This window comes from Mauremys mutica, chromosome 7, assembly GCF_020497125.1.
Source record: "Mauremys mutica isolate MM-2020 ecotype Southern chromosome 7, ASM2049712v1, whole genome shotgun sequence".
Taxonomy (NCBI): Eukaryota; Metazoa; Chordata; order Testudines; family Geoemydidae; genus Mauremys; species Mauremys mutica.
In genome coordinates this window covers 113,771,229-113,787,747 of record NC_059078.1, presented here as the reverse complement: position 1 = coordinate 113,787,747, position 16,519 = coordinate 113,771,229, and the positions used below count along the sequence as shown (strand labels likewise).

The 16,519-nt window shown below is 45.5% G+C and overlaps 1 protein-coding gene across 2 annotated transcripts in view; it reads right to left on the bottom strand.

Annotated features, from left to right (window-relative positions):
* Positions 1-13,935: 13,935 nt before the first annotated feature.
* The window catches only part of CACUL1 (CDK2 associated cullin domain 1), a 73,013-nt gene continuing 70,429 nt past the window's right edge, over positions 13,936-16,519 (bottom strand). For both annotated transcript variants that reach the window (XM_045025904.1, XM_045025905.1), the window contains one exon: positions 13,936-16,033. Coding sequence is in view for 1 of the 2 variants with exons in the window: in XM_045025905.1 (XP_044881840.1) it covers positions 15,993-16,033 (41 nt within the window). In the remaining variant the exon portion in view is untranslated. The remainder of the gene's footprint in view (positions 16,034-16,519) is intronic.

Here is a 16,519-nt window from a genome sequence, read left to right as displayed (position 1 = left end):
TAAGGCCCAGTCAACATCCACACTAGTATAGATCCACAACATCCCCACACTGGTATAACTATTTTGGCAGACCCACCAAAGCAACATAGTTAAACCAGTACAGAAGCTGGGTATACCAAGCCTTCAAACCCTTTAAACACTGGCTGCTAACCCAACTTGTTAATGAGCCATGTGCAGATTCTCATTTACTTGTTCCACTAAAATGATTGTTTTCGTATCTTTTCTTCACTTGTGACGATATTGCAGCTATGGCCAAAGGCTTCTGCACTTAACAGTTAGTTGTTTAAATAAATAAATCCAGGGATTTATCATGCACTAAAACAGGCCTTTTTTGAAAAGCTCTGGCTCAGAATAATAGGTCCTGGGTTTGAATGGCTTTTGAAGAAATTCAACTTACATAAAAAAAATAAATCTAGGCATTTCACTTTGAATCATGGAACTGCTGCAAACCCACCTCTACTCAGTTCCTTTTTATCTGAGTCACTGACATCAGACAAGCAGTACAGTGAATTATGAAAGGAGACCAATGGCATAATGTAAGAATCAGTGAATGGTGAGTATTTGAATGACAGCATAGCAACACCTAGGGAATCATGAACCAGCACTGACAGTGGAAGATTTTAATACATTTAAAATAATTCCCCTTCGTCACTACCTCAGAGAGCCCTATGTCAACACAAGAAGTATCTGGCACTATTTTGGCATTTTGCTGCTGTAGCACCCAGTAACAAAAATTAGATCGAGCACCCAAATGTGTTGGCAGTTGTTTTAATTCAGCCAAAGGCGATCAGAATTAAAGCTGCCACACCATCCTTAACTCACCTGCTGTGGCCAGGGTACTGCCTACGGTCTGGGCCCTATAAATCTTCAGCTGTGGCCAAGGTGTGCAACTCAAAGAGGATTGCAAGGGTAGCTTTAATGCACATTTGCTCTCCCCACAAAGTGAGTTAGGGCAACCAAAATTACACAGGTTATCAAGGGGTTATTAAGGCAGCCAAGGATTGCTGGGGTACAGAGAAAGCCCCAGGTCATGCTCCAGTTCTTTAGGGGGTGGAGGAAGTGTCTGAGACAAAACTCCACCTATTCTATTCTCCTCCCTTCCTTACTTGGCAGGAGGGAGGAAAATGTAGCTCCCACATACTCCTGCACAAAGCATAAGAACAGCCACACTGGGTCAGACCAAAGGTTCATCCAGCCCAGTGTCCTGACTTCCAACAGTGACCAATGTCAGGTGCTTCAGAGGGAATGAACAGAACAGGTAATCATCAAGTGATCCATCCCCTGTAAGTAGGGTGACCAGATGTCCTGTTTATAAAGGGACAGTCTTGGGACTTCTTATATAGGTGCCTATGACCCGCCACCCCCTATCCTGTTTTTTCACAGTTGCTATCTGATAACCCTACCCGTAAGCACCCACTTACTACTTCTGGACCCAGGTCTGGGAAGCCCATCCAGGGACAGTCCAACTCCATGTGCCTAGACCAGCATTTTCATGGGCTAATGGCTAATGCTGAAGTCAGTGGAAGCTGTATGTGTGCTCAGTACTTCTGAGAATAAGGCCACTTATTTAGAAGGGTACCTAGGTGCCTACCATTTGGCATCCAAGCTGGAAAACTTTTGCTTCAGTTTCCTGCCATGCTGGGGGCTCTGCTCCTGTCCTGCCAGCTCCTTGAGAGGGAGAATGTGGAAATCGTGGCTGATCAGAGCGTACATTGACAACAGCATTAGACACTCTCGGGATTCAGGCAGTGACAAGTTCACCCCTAGGAAGGAGTGCCCCTTGCTCCTTAAACAACAAAACTCATCATGAATTGGCATATTCATGTGCCCTTCTTTGCTTTTAAATTATGAATTAGTTCTTCATGATGGTGAAGAACTGAATTGTGAGCCAGTTATTCCTTGGAATTTCTCTCGTTACCTGTCAATCAGAACTACTTTCTCTTAAAAATAATAATTAAAAAATCATTCCTTGGTCCGTGGTGCACTGCGGTGACAAGAGGGGTGGGTTAGTCACAATGGTCCCACCTAACAGCAGATTAGGTCTGTTTTAGTTTGCATCTCTCTATCGGGGGAGGAGGGAGAAAGAGAGGTGGGGAGGAAAGAAAAGGGGGGGAAAGGAATATTTTTTACTGGTGGTCAGGGCATTTCTTTTATTCAATTAATGAGTTCACCATGATCAGGAGCGTTATCTGTGGGGTTTGAAATAAATCACGTATTTGCTGTAGAAATTCATATTCCATAGCTGAGTTAGTTTCAACAAGGAGTTACAGCTCTAAAAAGTAATTTGTGGTGATAAATTAAGCATAAAAATCTACGTCATTTTTAAACCAGTTTAAAAACATCCACACCAGGGACTTGCAGCAGTTTAAATCAATTTAGAAAATGATTAAACTGGTGAAACGTGTGCATTGGTAAGTCGCCGAATAGTAAGCAGATACCACTCATTTTTCTGATAATTACATTTTAAGCTGAATTTTAATACTGATTGCACCCCACTCCTGGTAAATTGGTGTAAACAAATATTCATGGTTTAGGTTTAAACGTCACATTTTATCTGCAATTTGTATTCCTGCCTATACATTGTATGTTCAGGTTAATTAAAACAGACCATTATAGTATGTACAAGGGAGACAGTGCCACTGTGGCGATCTATCCTCTGCATTTCATGCTGTAGCTGTGACTGAAATATCAGTGTTAATGCAGAATTTTGCATATGGCTTTGACCAAGGTCACCACCTCTCTCCAAGTTCTGCAATACATAATTTAAAAGAAACTGCTTTGAAATTTTATCTTTCCCGCAGCTCATGAAAAATAATCTGCAGTAGGTTGGCTAAATTAGCCGGGGCTTGACCATCCCAGTAGGCACTGCCCTGAGTAAGGACTGCGGTGTAAATGCACCAGCCCCAAAGCAGTACTGAAGGCGTGGTGCCTCACAAGGGTGACTCTGATGCATAATTCCTTCCTTAAAGGATGCAGTTTACTTCTTCCCATCCATGCCTGGGCCAGCACTCACTGAAGGGAAGATCTGTACAGCAAGGACTTTACTCCTCTGAACCAGACCTGGACCCAAGTAGATTTGATCAGGTAAGAGATTGGCAGGCAGGGAGACCTTGCTTCCCTACTCAGTTAAACGAGGCCAGTCTAGCCCATCACAGATTAGCAGTACAGTAGTTTCTTCGGTATTGCACAAGCCTCAGGGTTAGAGAGCCAGAATAAAGATTTCTTTTGAAAGAGCAGATGTTAAGAAATTAAATAGGTTAAAATCAACTCAGACAAAAAAAATGGTAGAGGGCTAATTCAATAATTATTTCAACATTTACTTCGGATCAAAGCAGAGAATGCTGAAGCAATGTGTGAGCACACAAAGTAACTCATTCTTTCACTTTGTTTGCTCTTGGGAAATAATCCTTGTATTCCCTGGTTCACTAACAAGTCACTCAGGTTGGCTGCTGGCTTGTTGTGTGATCTTAGGTAAATTGTCTCTGTTTCCTGTGATTCTTTTCCAGTCTTTGGCTTTTCAGGGCAGGGGCCAGCTCTTATGGGTTTATACATAAAGAGAAAATAATGTAGGAAAATAATGTTAATAAAGCTCAAACTTATTTTTTGTGCTGAATGTTCCCTCCAGCACCCCTACTGCATAAAACTACACCTCTACCTCGATAGAACGCGACCCGATAGACCAGGGGTCTCAAACATGCGGCCCGCGGGCCGCATGCGGCCCGCGGAGCTCTTCCCTGCGGCCCGCGGAGCTCCCCCACCAGGGCCAGCTCTAGAGTGGGGAGCCCAGAGCCTTTTAACTCCCAGCCGCGGCTGGGAATCAGAAGGCTCCGAGCTGCCCGCCGCGGCGGGGAGCCCAGAGCCTTTTAACTCCCAGCCACGGCTGGGAATCAGAGGGGGCTCCGGGCGCCCTGGCGCGGCGGGGAGCCCAGAGCCGTTTAACTCCCCGCCGCGGCTGGGAATCAGAAGGCTCCGAGCTGCCCGCCGCGGCAGGGAGCCCAGAGCCTTTTAACTCCCAGCCGCGGCCGGGAATCAGAGGGGGCTCCGGGCTCCCAGCCGCGGCAGGGAGCCCAGAGCCTTTTAACTCCCAGCCGCGGCTGGGAATCAGAAGGCTCCGAGCTGCCCGCCGCGGCAGGGAGCCCAGAGCCTTTTAAATCCCAGCCGCGGCCGGGAATCAGAGGGGGCTCCGAGCTGCCCGCCGGGGCAGGGAGCCCAGAGCCTTTTAACTCCCAGCCGCGGCTAGGATTTGCTGGGGCGGGGGGCGGCGCTCTGGCGGTTGCGGGTCGGCGGCTCCGGTGGACCTCCCGCAGGCATGCCTGAGGGAGGTCCACCGGGGCCATCTGCCGCCCTCCCCAGGATGCCGCCCCAAGCGGGTGCTTGGCCCGCTGGTGCCTAGAGCCCGCCCTGTCCCCCACTTACTGCCTGTCGCCGCCAAACTCCCCTCACCCCGCCCCCCTCCCCGAGTTATTTTCTGTGCCTAAGCTCCCCGCGCGCTGCTCCCCAATGTTTGGGGCCGGGTCTCTCCCCTGGCCCCACCTGCTGCCCCCACGCGCCTCCCCCCAGTGTCTCCCGGCCCCCACTTGCTGCCCCCTCACCGCCCGGGAGCCTGCCCGGGAGCTCAGGCTGACTCCACTCCTCCTCCGCTATGCCGGCTTCCGGCATCACCTGCTGCCGCAGGGTCCTAGCGCCCCCCTGCACTAGGGCCAGGGCAGGCTGCCCTTCCCCTGCCCTTCTGCCCTAGTCCTGAGACTCTCCAATGCCCCGAGCCTCTCCAATGCCTCAAACCCCTCACCCTCAGCCCCACAGCCCTCACCCCTGCACCCCCTCCTATCCCCAAACTCCGTCCCAAAGCCTGCACCCCCACCCCCTGCCGCAGCCTGGAGCCTGCACCGAGCACAGAGCCTGCACTCCAGACCCCCTCCCCCACCCCCACCCAAACTCCCTCCCAGAGCCTTAGGCAGTAAATCTAAGTGCGTGTTTTGTCCTTTGAGTGAGGTGCATTACTGAGTGTATATATTTATTAAAACTGTAGATTCTACATTAAAGTGTCAACCAACACTGTCACAATGACATAACCAAAATTAGTACAAAATTTGACAAAACGTCAAAATTAGCACTGACGTTTCACATTACAGTTAAAGAAGTTAATAAAAAAGTTAATAAATTGACTTTTAATAGCATACTATATTTTAATACTATACTACTATATTACTCTTCTTTTTTTTTCTGCCTACCTCCAGGCGCTTCCTGCCGCCAAGCCGCCAAACAGCTGTTGGTGGCGCTTAGCACTTTCCAGGAGGGAGGGGGGAGGAGCGGGGAGCCGCGCACTTAGGGGAGGAGGTGGAGAAGAGACAGGGCAGGGGCGGGGCCTCATGGAAGGGGTGGATTGGGGGTGGGGCCAGGGGCAGCAAGGGGGCGTGTCAGTGATGCGGCCCTCGGGCCAATGCACTAGTCCTCATGCGGCCCTCGGGGTCATTTGAGTTTGAGACCCCTGCGATAGACCATGAATTCAGATAGAACGTGGTAAAGCAGCGGGGAGCCCCGGGCCCTTTAAAGCACCACCCGAGCCCCGCTGCCAGAGCTCCAGTGGTGATTTAAAGGGATCGAGGCTCCCCACAGCAGCTGGAGCACTGGGCCCTTTAAATCCCCGCTGGGGCTCTGGCAGTTGGGTTCGGGCAGAGATTTAAAGGGCCAGAGGCTCCAGCTGATGTGGGGAGCCCCGGGCCCTTTAAATCTCCACCCGAACCCCACTGCCAGAGCTCTGACAGTGATTTAAAGGGCCCAGGACTCCCAGCAGCGGCTGGAGCACCAGGCCCTTTAAATCACCGCCGGGGAAGCCAGTCCAGTCCGGCACAGCATACCAGATCTTGCCGGTACACCGTATCAGACTGAACCCGCTGTAATGCGGTCTCACCTACAAGGCGGTGAGATTTTTTGGCCCCCGAGGACCGCGTTATATCAGGGTAGAGGTGTAATTAATAGGTACACCGAGCACAGAAATCTGTGGTGAATGAATTTTCATTTTCAAATTAGAGGTCAACATAAATATAACTGTGTGTGTTCAATACCACAGTATTCCCTGTAACACTCAGTGGCCATGAAATAGCAAGCTGTGCGCTTTCCACTTGCTTCTCCGATTCTTAGAAAGCTCTCTGAAGAGCTGTAATTGAGTGAACAAATACTATAAGATTGTGTGCATTATAAATAGTTTAAGCACCAGAAATTGTAGATTCTTACGTTTTAAAGAAAATTAATAAGCAGGATTATAAAATCTTAAGTGAGACAGATTCCAGGAGACTGGAAAGCGGCCAGCATAAGAGCACTGGTCCCCCATAATAGCAACTGCAACAATAAAAGGGCTAAGAGCCATCTCAAAATGTTAATTAAACACACATTCACCTCCTACACTTACCCATGTGCTTCAGACAAAAGAATTAAGCAGTATCTCCAGGAGTGCAGGGGCAGAGATAGTGGAAGAACAATACAGACATTCTAAAAGGAGCTGGATTGCACAAGCAGCAGATGGGAAATACATTTCAGTGGAATCTAAACATAAATCAAGTTAGTCCTGGAAGGACACAAAAGACATACATCCTCCTCCTCCTGCACAGGCAGGGAGGTCCTGCGTTGCAAGTTCTACTGCAAGCTCCCCTTAGCGAGGCAGGGTGGGAAGTACAGGCAGGGCCTACAAATGTTCCCATTGGATGGCTATCCACAGGAACCCAATACCCAAACCTTGGGGATCTCCAGTCGCTGGCTAGATGCTGCACCACTGAAGTCAATGGAATTGGTGCTATTGACTTTACACGGAGTAGGATCGAGCTCCAAAAGAGCAAAACCAACCTATGTACCATCTAGCTCCTCTCCCAGAACACTGAGGGCATGGCTGGTTCAGGGCAGCCAGTCACTTTTTAGGTCAGAGAGGATTATGCCATTCAGGGCAACTGCTCCCCCCCGGCTGCCCATATACTCCCCCATTCACACAGAACAGGCATAGAAGAAATCTAAGGAGGGAGCCATGTTGTGTGACTGCATTTCCTTTTTCTTCTGAATTTCCGTGTTTTTGCTCCCTCCTGTGCAGCAGAGAGGAAAGTGCCCAAATGTGCTAAATGGAACAATCTTCCAGAACTCTGAGGGGGAGTGGGGGGGTGGGGCGACTTTTTAGCAGAGGGAGAGAAGAAAATAAAAGTGTTATAGTTATAGAGACACTATAAGGGGCAGAGATTCTATTGTGATGAGCCCCAGAGTAATGCCAAGAAATAAATTAACTTCTTAATTCTGTGTAGAGTACTGTGCTCAGTGCTGGCCATCATGTCACCAAGACAGGATGCACTGGACATGATGCGGCTCGGTGTTACCGGATACAATGATTGTAAGTTATGAGGAAAGACTTCAGCTTATTCTTGCGGGGAAGAGAAGAGGCTTTGAAATTGTTCTTAAACACAAAAAAGAAGCTTACAAGAAGTGGAAAATTGGACAAATGACCAGGCAGGAGTATAAAAATATTGCTCAGTCATGCAGGAGTGTCAGGAAGGCCAAATCACACTTGGAGTTGCAGCTAGCAAGAGATGTTAAGAATAAAAAGAAGGGTTTCTTCAGGTATATTAGCAACAAGAAGAAAGTCAATGAAAGTGTGGGCCCCTTACTGAATGAGGGAGGCAACCTAGTGACAGAGGATGTGGAAAAAGCTATTGTACTCAATGCTTTTTTTGCTTCTGTCTTCATGAACAAGGTCAGCTTCCAGACTGCTGCACTGGGCAGCACAGCATGGGGAGGAGGTGGCCAGCACTCTGTGGAGAAAGAAGTGGTTCGGGACAATTTAGAAAAACTGGATGAACACAAATCCATGGGGCCGGATGCGCTGCATCCAAGGGTGCTAAAGGAGTTGGCGGATGTGATTGCAGAGCTATTGGCCATTATCTTTGAAAACTCATGGTGATCGGGGGAGGTCCCGGATGACCGGAAAAAGGCCAATGTAGTGCCCATCTTTAAAAAAAGGTAAGGAGGAGGATCCGGGGAACTACAGGCCAATCAGCCTCACCTTAGTCCCTGGAAAAATCATGGAATAGGTCCTCAAGGAATCAATTCTGAAACACTTAGAGGAGAGGAAAGTGATCAGGAACAGTCAGCATGGATTCACCAAGGGCAAGTCATGCCTGACTAACCTAATTGCCTTATATGATGAGGTAACTGGGTCTGTGGATGAGGGAAAAGCAGTGGATGTGCTATTCCTTGACTTTAGCAAAGTTTTTGATATGGTCTCCCACAGTATTCTTGCCAGCAAGTTAAAGAAGTATGGGCTGGATGAATGGACTATAAGGTGGATAGAAAGTTGGCTAGATCGTCGGGCTCAACAGGTAGCGATCAATGGCTCCATGTCTAGTTCACAGCCGGTATCAAGTGGAGTGCCCCATGGGTTGGTCCTGGGATCGATTTTGTTCAATATCTTCATGAATGATCTGGTGGATGGAGTGGATTGCACCCACAGCAAGTTTGCAGATAACACTAAACTAGGAGGAGTGGTAGATACGCTGGAGGGTAGGGATAGGATACAGAGGGACCTAGACAAATTAGAGGATTGGGCCAAAAGAAACCTGATGAGGTTCAACAAGGACAAGTGCAGAGTCCTGCATTTAGGACGGAAGAATCCCATGGACTGCTACAGACTAGGGACCGAATGGCTAGTCAGCAGTTCTGCAGAAAAGGACGTTGGGGTTACAGTGGACGAGAAGCTGGATATGAGTCAACAATGTGCCCTTGTTGCCAAGAAGGCTAACGGCATTTTGGGCTATATAAGTAGGGGCACTGCCAGCAGATTGAGGTACATGATCATTCCCCTCTATTCGACATTGGTGAGGCCTCAGCTGGAGTACTGTGTCCAGTTTTGGGCCCCTCACTACAAGGAGGATGTGGACAAATTGGAAAGAGTCCAGCAGAGGGCAACAAAAATGATTAGGGGGCTGGAGCACATGACTTATGAGGAGATGCTGAGGGAACTGGGATTGTTTAGCCTGCAGAAGAGAAGAATGCAGAGGGATTTGATAGCTGCTTTCAACTACCTGAAAGGGGGTTCCAAAGAGGATGGATCTAGACTGTTTTCAGTGGTAGCAGATGACAGAACAAGGAGTAATGGCCTCAAGTTGCAGTGGGGGAGGTTTAGGTTGGATATTAGGAAAAACATTTTCACTAGGAGGATGGTGAAGCACTGGAATGGGTTACCTAAGGAGGTGGTGAAATCTCCTTCCTTAGAGGTTTTTAAGGTCAGGCTTGACAAAGCCCTGGCTGGGATGATTTGGTTGGGAATTGTTCCTGTTTTGAGCAGGAGGTTGGACTAGATGACCTCCTGAGGTCCCTTCCAACCCTGAAATTCTATGAGTCTATGAAATGACTGCAGGTGTTTGAGAGGAGATTTGAGAGAAATGTGTTCACATGGGGGAAGGGTTCAAAAGCTAAACAGAGTTAAAGGATTAGGAAAGCGTCACAAGGAACTCTGGCAGAACCATTTCTCACAAGGTGCGTCTGGGTAGCCATTTAGAACGGAGTGGTGTATAGGACCACCATACGCATAGAGAAGGTCCTCCAAACTCCACCAAACCTCAGATGTACAGCATGGAGAAGACCATTAAACAACAGCTACTAAGGGCTAGATTGTGCCCTTAGGTACAAACCTGAGCAAGGGATGGTGCGTACATTGTACCCCTAACCCTGTAGGGAAGCTCTGGAAAGCACTGTGCCTCAGAGATATCCCAGAGTCACAATCCCTCTCCGGCTTCCTCCTCACTTTGGCCAGTGGGGGGGGGGAGAGGTTTGAAACCATCCCTCCTCTCTCACCTGCTCCAGTCAATAGTAAGCAGGCACACAGCATTACTGTTTACTCCTGTGTGGCCAGACCAAGGCCTGGGGGCAGAAGCAGGGGATTAAGGGAGGTTTTTATTCCTCCTTAGTCCCTTGTGCAGCCCACATCACTAACGCCTCAACTCAGATAACACCAACTAAATATTTGGTGCTTTTCAATTTTGAGTTGTTCCCTTTGTGCAAACATCAGCTCTCCTGTTGATAGCAAGCAGAGGGAGATTGCAATGCTATCAATTAAATTACCATTTGTCTGTTAACAGAGATTGGAGGAACTTCTGGGGAAATGCCCCCACAGGTCACCTCACATAAATTACATATTCTGGGTCTAAAAGCAACACGTTTAAACAATACTAGAGAGGAAGTAGCTGCCACCATTTTTATCCCATTAGTACAGGATTCAGCACTTCCAATGTTATGCTAATTAAAATCCTTTAGCAGAAGCTCAGAACCAGGGGTCTAGCCAACAGGATTCCAAAGATGGATGGAAGAAGAGCCAGGAGGGATGGCTCAATGGTTTACACATCAGCTATGACATTCCTGGATTCCCTCAAATTAAAATCTGGAGAAGATTGATTTAATCCTTCCTCATTGCTTGGTATAGTAGCAAAAACCTACAAAACACCACAAGTTTCCTTTGTGTGGAGTTTTCAGATGAGACACAACACGTATCTTCTCTCTTGCAGCATTGAGAAAGCAGAGGTTGGAAGTGGGAGAGAGAGCTCAGGAGAGGCCATTCCCTCTCAGCAGCCAAGATGACAAGAGACTAAGATAGATAAGATAAATGCCTATCTCAGAGCTGGAAGGGACCCTGAAGGGTCACTGAGTCCAACTCCCTGCCTTCACTAGCAGGACCAAGTACTGATTTTGCCCCAGATCCCTAAGTGGCCCCCTCAAGGACTGAACTCCCAACCCTGGGTTTAACAGGACAATGCTCAAACCACTGAGCTATCCCTCCCGACTAGAATCAGACACTGACAAGGAGCCCAGTGACAGCATCAGAGCCACACCTACAAAAAACACTGACAGTATGGGCCAAACCCTCAGCCCCAATAAGACTGTTTTCACACTGTTCCAGTAGTTACAAGCAGTCTTAAACCTGGCCTATGTGACCAACAAGGCACCTCCTCTAGCCTAAGGCAATGCCCCGGTGGCACAGTGTCAGTGCTGACAAATATGCCACCACCCTCACAAGCCCCTGGTGTAGGGAACATGCCAGGAGGATGTTAAAGAGAGAACACAGTGTTGTAAGATAACCCATGGGCCCTTGGGAGCCACTGCTGGTAAATCTGAACAACCCTGAGACTGCTATAACTTGCACTGGGGGCTGAACCAGCCCCAAGTATTGGGGGAGTACAAAGGTGGTGTAAAGCCATCTATCTTTCTCCTGACTGGAGTCTACACTGAGCACAAGTCAGCCAGACCCAAGGAGAGGGGTGCACTTGCAAGTACTTAAGTTACGCTAGTCCTATAAAACCTATTCTTTCCACAGAAAAATGTCACAATACATGGGAATCATTTTTCAATCATTCAGAACTCAGTAATTTTTGTTTTGGGGTCAGGGAGTTCTCAACATGAAAGATGATGAAGAATCATGCCTGGTCAAGTTAAAAGGAGAAAGAGGCACTGAGCACCTTGTAAAACTGGACCTTGTATTTGAGGTGTGAAAAGGAAATATTGGGCTAAATTCACCTTGGTTGACTCCACTGAAGGATAAATCTCATAGACTGTATTTCTGCCCAGTAATTATTCCAGAGAGACAGACCCAAATATTTACATAAGAATGACCATGCTGAGTCAGACTAATGATCCAGGAAGCCCAGTATCCTGTCAGTGACTAATGCCAGATACTTTAGAAGGAATGAACATATCAGGGCTATCATGAGTGATCCATCCCATTGTCCACTCCCAACTTCTGGCAGTTGGAGGTTTTGGGACACCTAGAGAATGGATTTGCATCCCTGGTCATCTTGGCTAATAGCCATTGATGGACCTGTCCCCCAAGAACTTAAATTGTTTTTTGAACCCAGTTTATACTTTTGGCCTTCACAACATCCCTGGAAATGAGGTCCACAGGTTGACTGTGCATTGTGTGAAGTACTTCCTTTTGTTTGTTGCAAACCTGCTGCTTCTTATAGTCACTTTCTCCACACCATTCATGATTTTATAAACTTCTATCATACCCCCCAAAGTCATCTCTTTTCTAAACTGAACAGTCCCAGTCTTTTCTCTCTTTCTCCTGGTATGGAAGCTCTTCCATCCTCCTAATCGTTTTAATTGCCCTTCTCTGCACCTTTTCCATTTAGCTGCATTACATTTCCACAATGACTACATAAGATGTTGAGTCAGGTCCAAAGTCTATACCAGAGTTGAGCGCTCAGCACCTGCACAATCTGGGCCATATACATACAGTACCACAGACTATTTCTGTGTCCAAAACTGCCTTAAACATTGTTTAGTCAAGAACTTCCTACAAACACAACTCTTAACAGGAATAAGATAAATATTTCAACTTTCAGAAGCAAGAAATGAAATTCATCTAAAAATATTTTAATATAGCAAGTTTGCCTAGAGAACCAGTGCGACATAGAAGAGGACACCCGATGTATAACCAAATTTACTGTTTAGTCTCATGGTAAGCAACAGATGCAAATTTACCACAAAGTTGTTATTTGGTTAGAGTTACTAGTGTAACTAAGACCATGCTGCCTCGTAGTCATGGTTTTACAGCATCAATGTTCAAATTGGCTGAGTTAGTTTTACTGTAAGTAAAATTCAAGTTTACAAAGAAACAAAATAATTTAGCATATTATGCTATACTCCATTTCATGCTCAGCTCACAATGGTAAAACCCTAGAAGACAAGATAAACAATACTTCCGTATTAGGTTAATAATGCCAAAACATACAGAAATTTTAATGCCAATTTACAACATAATACAATGCTTTACAAGGAGAGTTCTCATGTCCGCTGGCCAAACGAGAACGCCACATGGTGAAAAGCATTCAAGTACTGTTATAGTGCATATAATATTGTCCACGCTAAGAGGAATGTTTTATTTTACCTTCTTATAGAATTGTTTCAAAAGTCTGTGTCCTAAGTGTAATGCAACAATAAAGGAGTAAATTAAAATCATTGCCTCAAATATGAGGCCTAAGTCCTACAAGTTATTTACAAACCCTAGATCAGTAAACCCTTTGTAAAAAAAAAAACAGAGCAAACTCGTAATGGCATGAGAAAGCTGGGAGCTTGCACACTATTATATGAACTAGAATGGTACTGATGTAATAAATCAACTAGTTGATGTATATTTTCTTAATTCAAGAATATTTGCTGTCACAGTATACAGAGTAATTATACAACTAAGGACACTGTCAAAAGGTTTTTATTTTGAAATCTGATTTTTTAAACTGTTCTTGATAAAATTTTGGAACTTGGAAAAATTAAAATCAGTAGCCATTCTCTATCAGCATTTGTTACTTTCTCCACTGTGTTCACTCGCGGTAGGGTTTACAAAAAACAATTGACATTGGCCTAACTCTGCTCCCAACGATAAAACTCCTATTGACTTCAGTCAAAACAGAGATGCACCAAATGCTGCGTGCTTTTGAAAACCCTATCCTTGATGGTTTGTCTTTGATTACTGATTCAGAGCAATCTGGATCTCTTGGTAAACTGGGAGCAAGCAAACAATGTGTGTTTTAATACAGCTAAATGTAAACACGTAGGCCATACTTACATGATGGGAGACTCTATCCTGAGAAACAGTGATTCTGAAAAAGATTTGGGGGTCATGGTGGATAACTAGCTGAACATGAGCTCCCAGTGTGACACTGTGGCCAAAAGAGCTAATGAAACCTTGGAATGCATACATCTCGAGTAGGACTTAGAGAGGTTATTTTACCTCTGTATTTGGCACTGCTGCGACTGCTGCTGGAATACTGTGTCCAGCTTTGGTGCCCACAATTCAAGGACATAGATAAATTGGTGGGGATTCAGAGAAGAGCCATGGGAATGATTAAAGGATTAGAAAACATGCCTTAGGATGATATAACTATTTAGCTTAACAAAAGGAAGATCAGGGGGTGACTTGATCATAGTCTGAGTATCTACATGGGGAACAAATACTTAATAATGGGCTCTTTCATCTAGCAGAGAAAGGTACAACATCTTTCAAGGGCTGAAAGTTGAAGCTAGACAAATTCAGACGGGAAACAAGGAGTAAATTTTAAACAATGAAACTAATTAAGCACTGGGACAATTTATCAAGGGTCATGGTGGATTCTCCATCTCTGAATTTTTAAATCAAGATTGGATGTTCTTCTACAAGCTCTGCTCTGGGAATTATTTCGGAGAAGTTCTGTGGCCTGTCTTCTACAGGAGGTCAGACTACATGATCACAATAGTCCCCTCTGGCTTTGGAATCTCTGACTCTCAATTTAAACATGAAGGGAATACAGTCTGTTTACAAAGCAAAGCTGGGAGAAAAGAACTCTTTGTCACTGCCACATGTATATGTTGCTTTTTCCTGAAATCTATAGACAACTCATGCAAGCTTAGAGAATTTCTCTAAAGGTACGACTGCCGTGTGTGACAGAACTGTGGATACACTTCTGCCTCAGCTCAGAAAGGTTTCTGATATCACTAAGGGGTTTTTTTTCTTCTTAACTAAAGATGATAAAAGGAATCTGGAATCAAAACTACTTTTGCAAGTACATTTCTCTCCCTATTTAAATTAATTGGATTCAATTACCCATACTGCTGACTGAAACTCATCTCCTAACCATTACGATTAAGAATACAGGTCCAGATTTACCGGACCAGCCCAACTGAGCTTGGCACAAGTCTAGAAGAGGGTGTATGCATGCACATATGCATTACATCACCTTGGTATCTCCCTGATCCTGAACGGTGCTGTGTATCTTACACTCCGGCTGTTTGGATACAGGGCCATATCCCTTTTCCCCAGTCACACTCCCTATGCTGGTAGCCTGTCAGAGCCACTCCGGCAGCCCTGCATGGGTGCTGTCATCCACTGACCAACTACGGCAGGTTTAAGTCTGCTCAGTGCTGCCAGAGGGGCACATCGCATAATTTAACAGACTGGAGAATCTTGCTCATAATCCAACTCTCAGCTGTGGCAGCTACTGTTCCAAAATAACAACACAAAACATGGCATTGCATTCATTTTGGAGTTCACATTGATCTATTGTAATTACTATGGAGGCCAACAAACTCACCAGAAAAGGGAGGGGGGAGGGGGCAGAGGGATGTTTCTACAAGAGTTGGTCCCACCATTAATACTAAATAAACACTTGAAAAACACAAAGTGGGAAGGAGGCTATCAGTGACATTGTCAGGTCAACCTTTTTCTTCCTTTCTAAATTCATATCCTAGTAATGCAGGAGAAACTTGTGACTTTGCAGCATATTTGTTCACAATATCACAAGCTTTTCCTTAAGAACACATTTTGCATTCACCAAATATGGTCTGTAAAGTTGCCAAGTGCACAAGCTGAAGGCACAGAGTCAAAAAACATACAAAAAAAGGAAAAGAAGTTAGGAAAAAACAGATGGAAGAAACAAATCCGGAATCAAAAACTCATTGTCAGAATTATATTTAGAAGGGACCAACTCTTAAAGCTGCTGTCACTTTGTACTGAATAATAAATACTGCAAAGTAACAAATCTTTATTCTTATTATTTAAGTAAAAGCTTCAGAAAATACCTTGAAGTTTTAAAACTAATACACTGATGTGTTAATTAGTTTAAAGAATGTCCATAATAAAAAAACATGAGTGCAAAAAAGATTCTTCCATTCTAACATTTTTGGAGGAAGCTGCTGATTTTGGCTGCCAATTTTCACTTAGAAATTATCTGTTTTTCAAGGCGCATTCCTCACGGAATCAGAGAATAAGAACTTGCTGAGAGACCAAACCAAAGAGTCATGTCTTTCAAAGTTATCCCAAGTGTAGCAGCAACTGACATTTTATTACATAACGAAGAAAATCCAAACTCCTCTTCCAGGTATAACTTGTGACTGAGCTCCTGAATATCAGCAGACCCCAGCTGAGGCTCTGGATATCATCTGTGCTCCTCCAGTGTCTGTTCTGGCTAGGAATAAAAGCACATCTGGTATATTCATTATCTGTACCCTCTGGAGCTTGCACATGCTGATGAGCCATCTGAAATGTACATAAAAGAGAAACGATTAATCAGAAATTCTCATTATAACTTGCACACTTCTGTAGCGCCTTCCATCCTGACAGATTCTAAAGAACTGTGTATACACGGAACCTGATATGCCAGCTCTATAGTCATTTCATCCACCACCCTTCTGCACAGAAGAATGGCAGCACCGAGCAATGCTGCATATCAGTCTAGAGAAGGAAATTAAGAAGGGCATATTCCACTGATATTACTGGAAGAAACTGGGTAGACAGAATGCAGTCAAAGTTCAACAAGAGCTGATGCTACTAACCGTTACCACAGGATCCAAGGGATGTTTAGTCTCGAGTGATCAGAACCTTGCTTTTAAGTCTCACTGTAAAAGATATGGGACTAGCCTCTCTCCTGTGCCAAAGCTCTACTGAGGTGAGGACACCAAAGACCTAGTTATCAATGCCTGATTCAGCAGGCCAGCTCCAGCCCTGACACAAGTTAGAGCAACC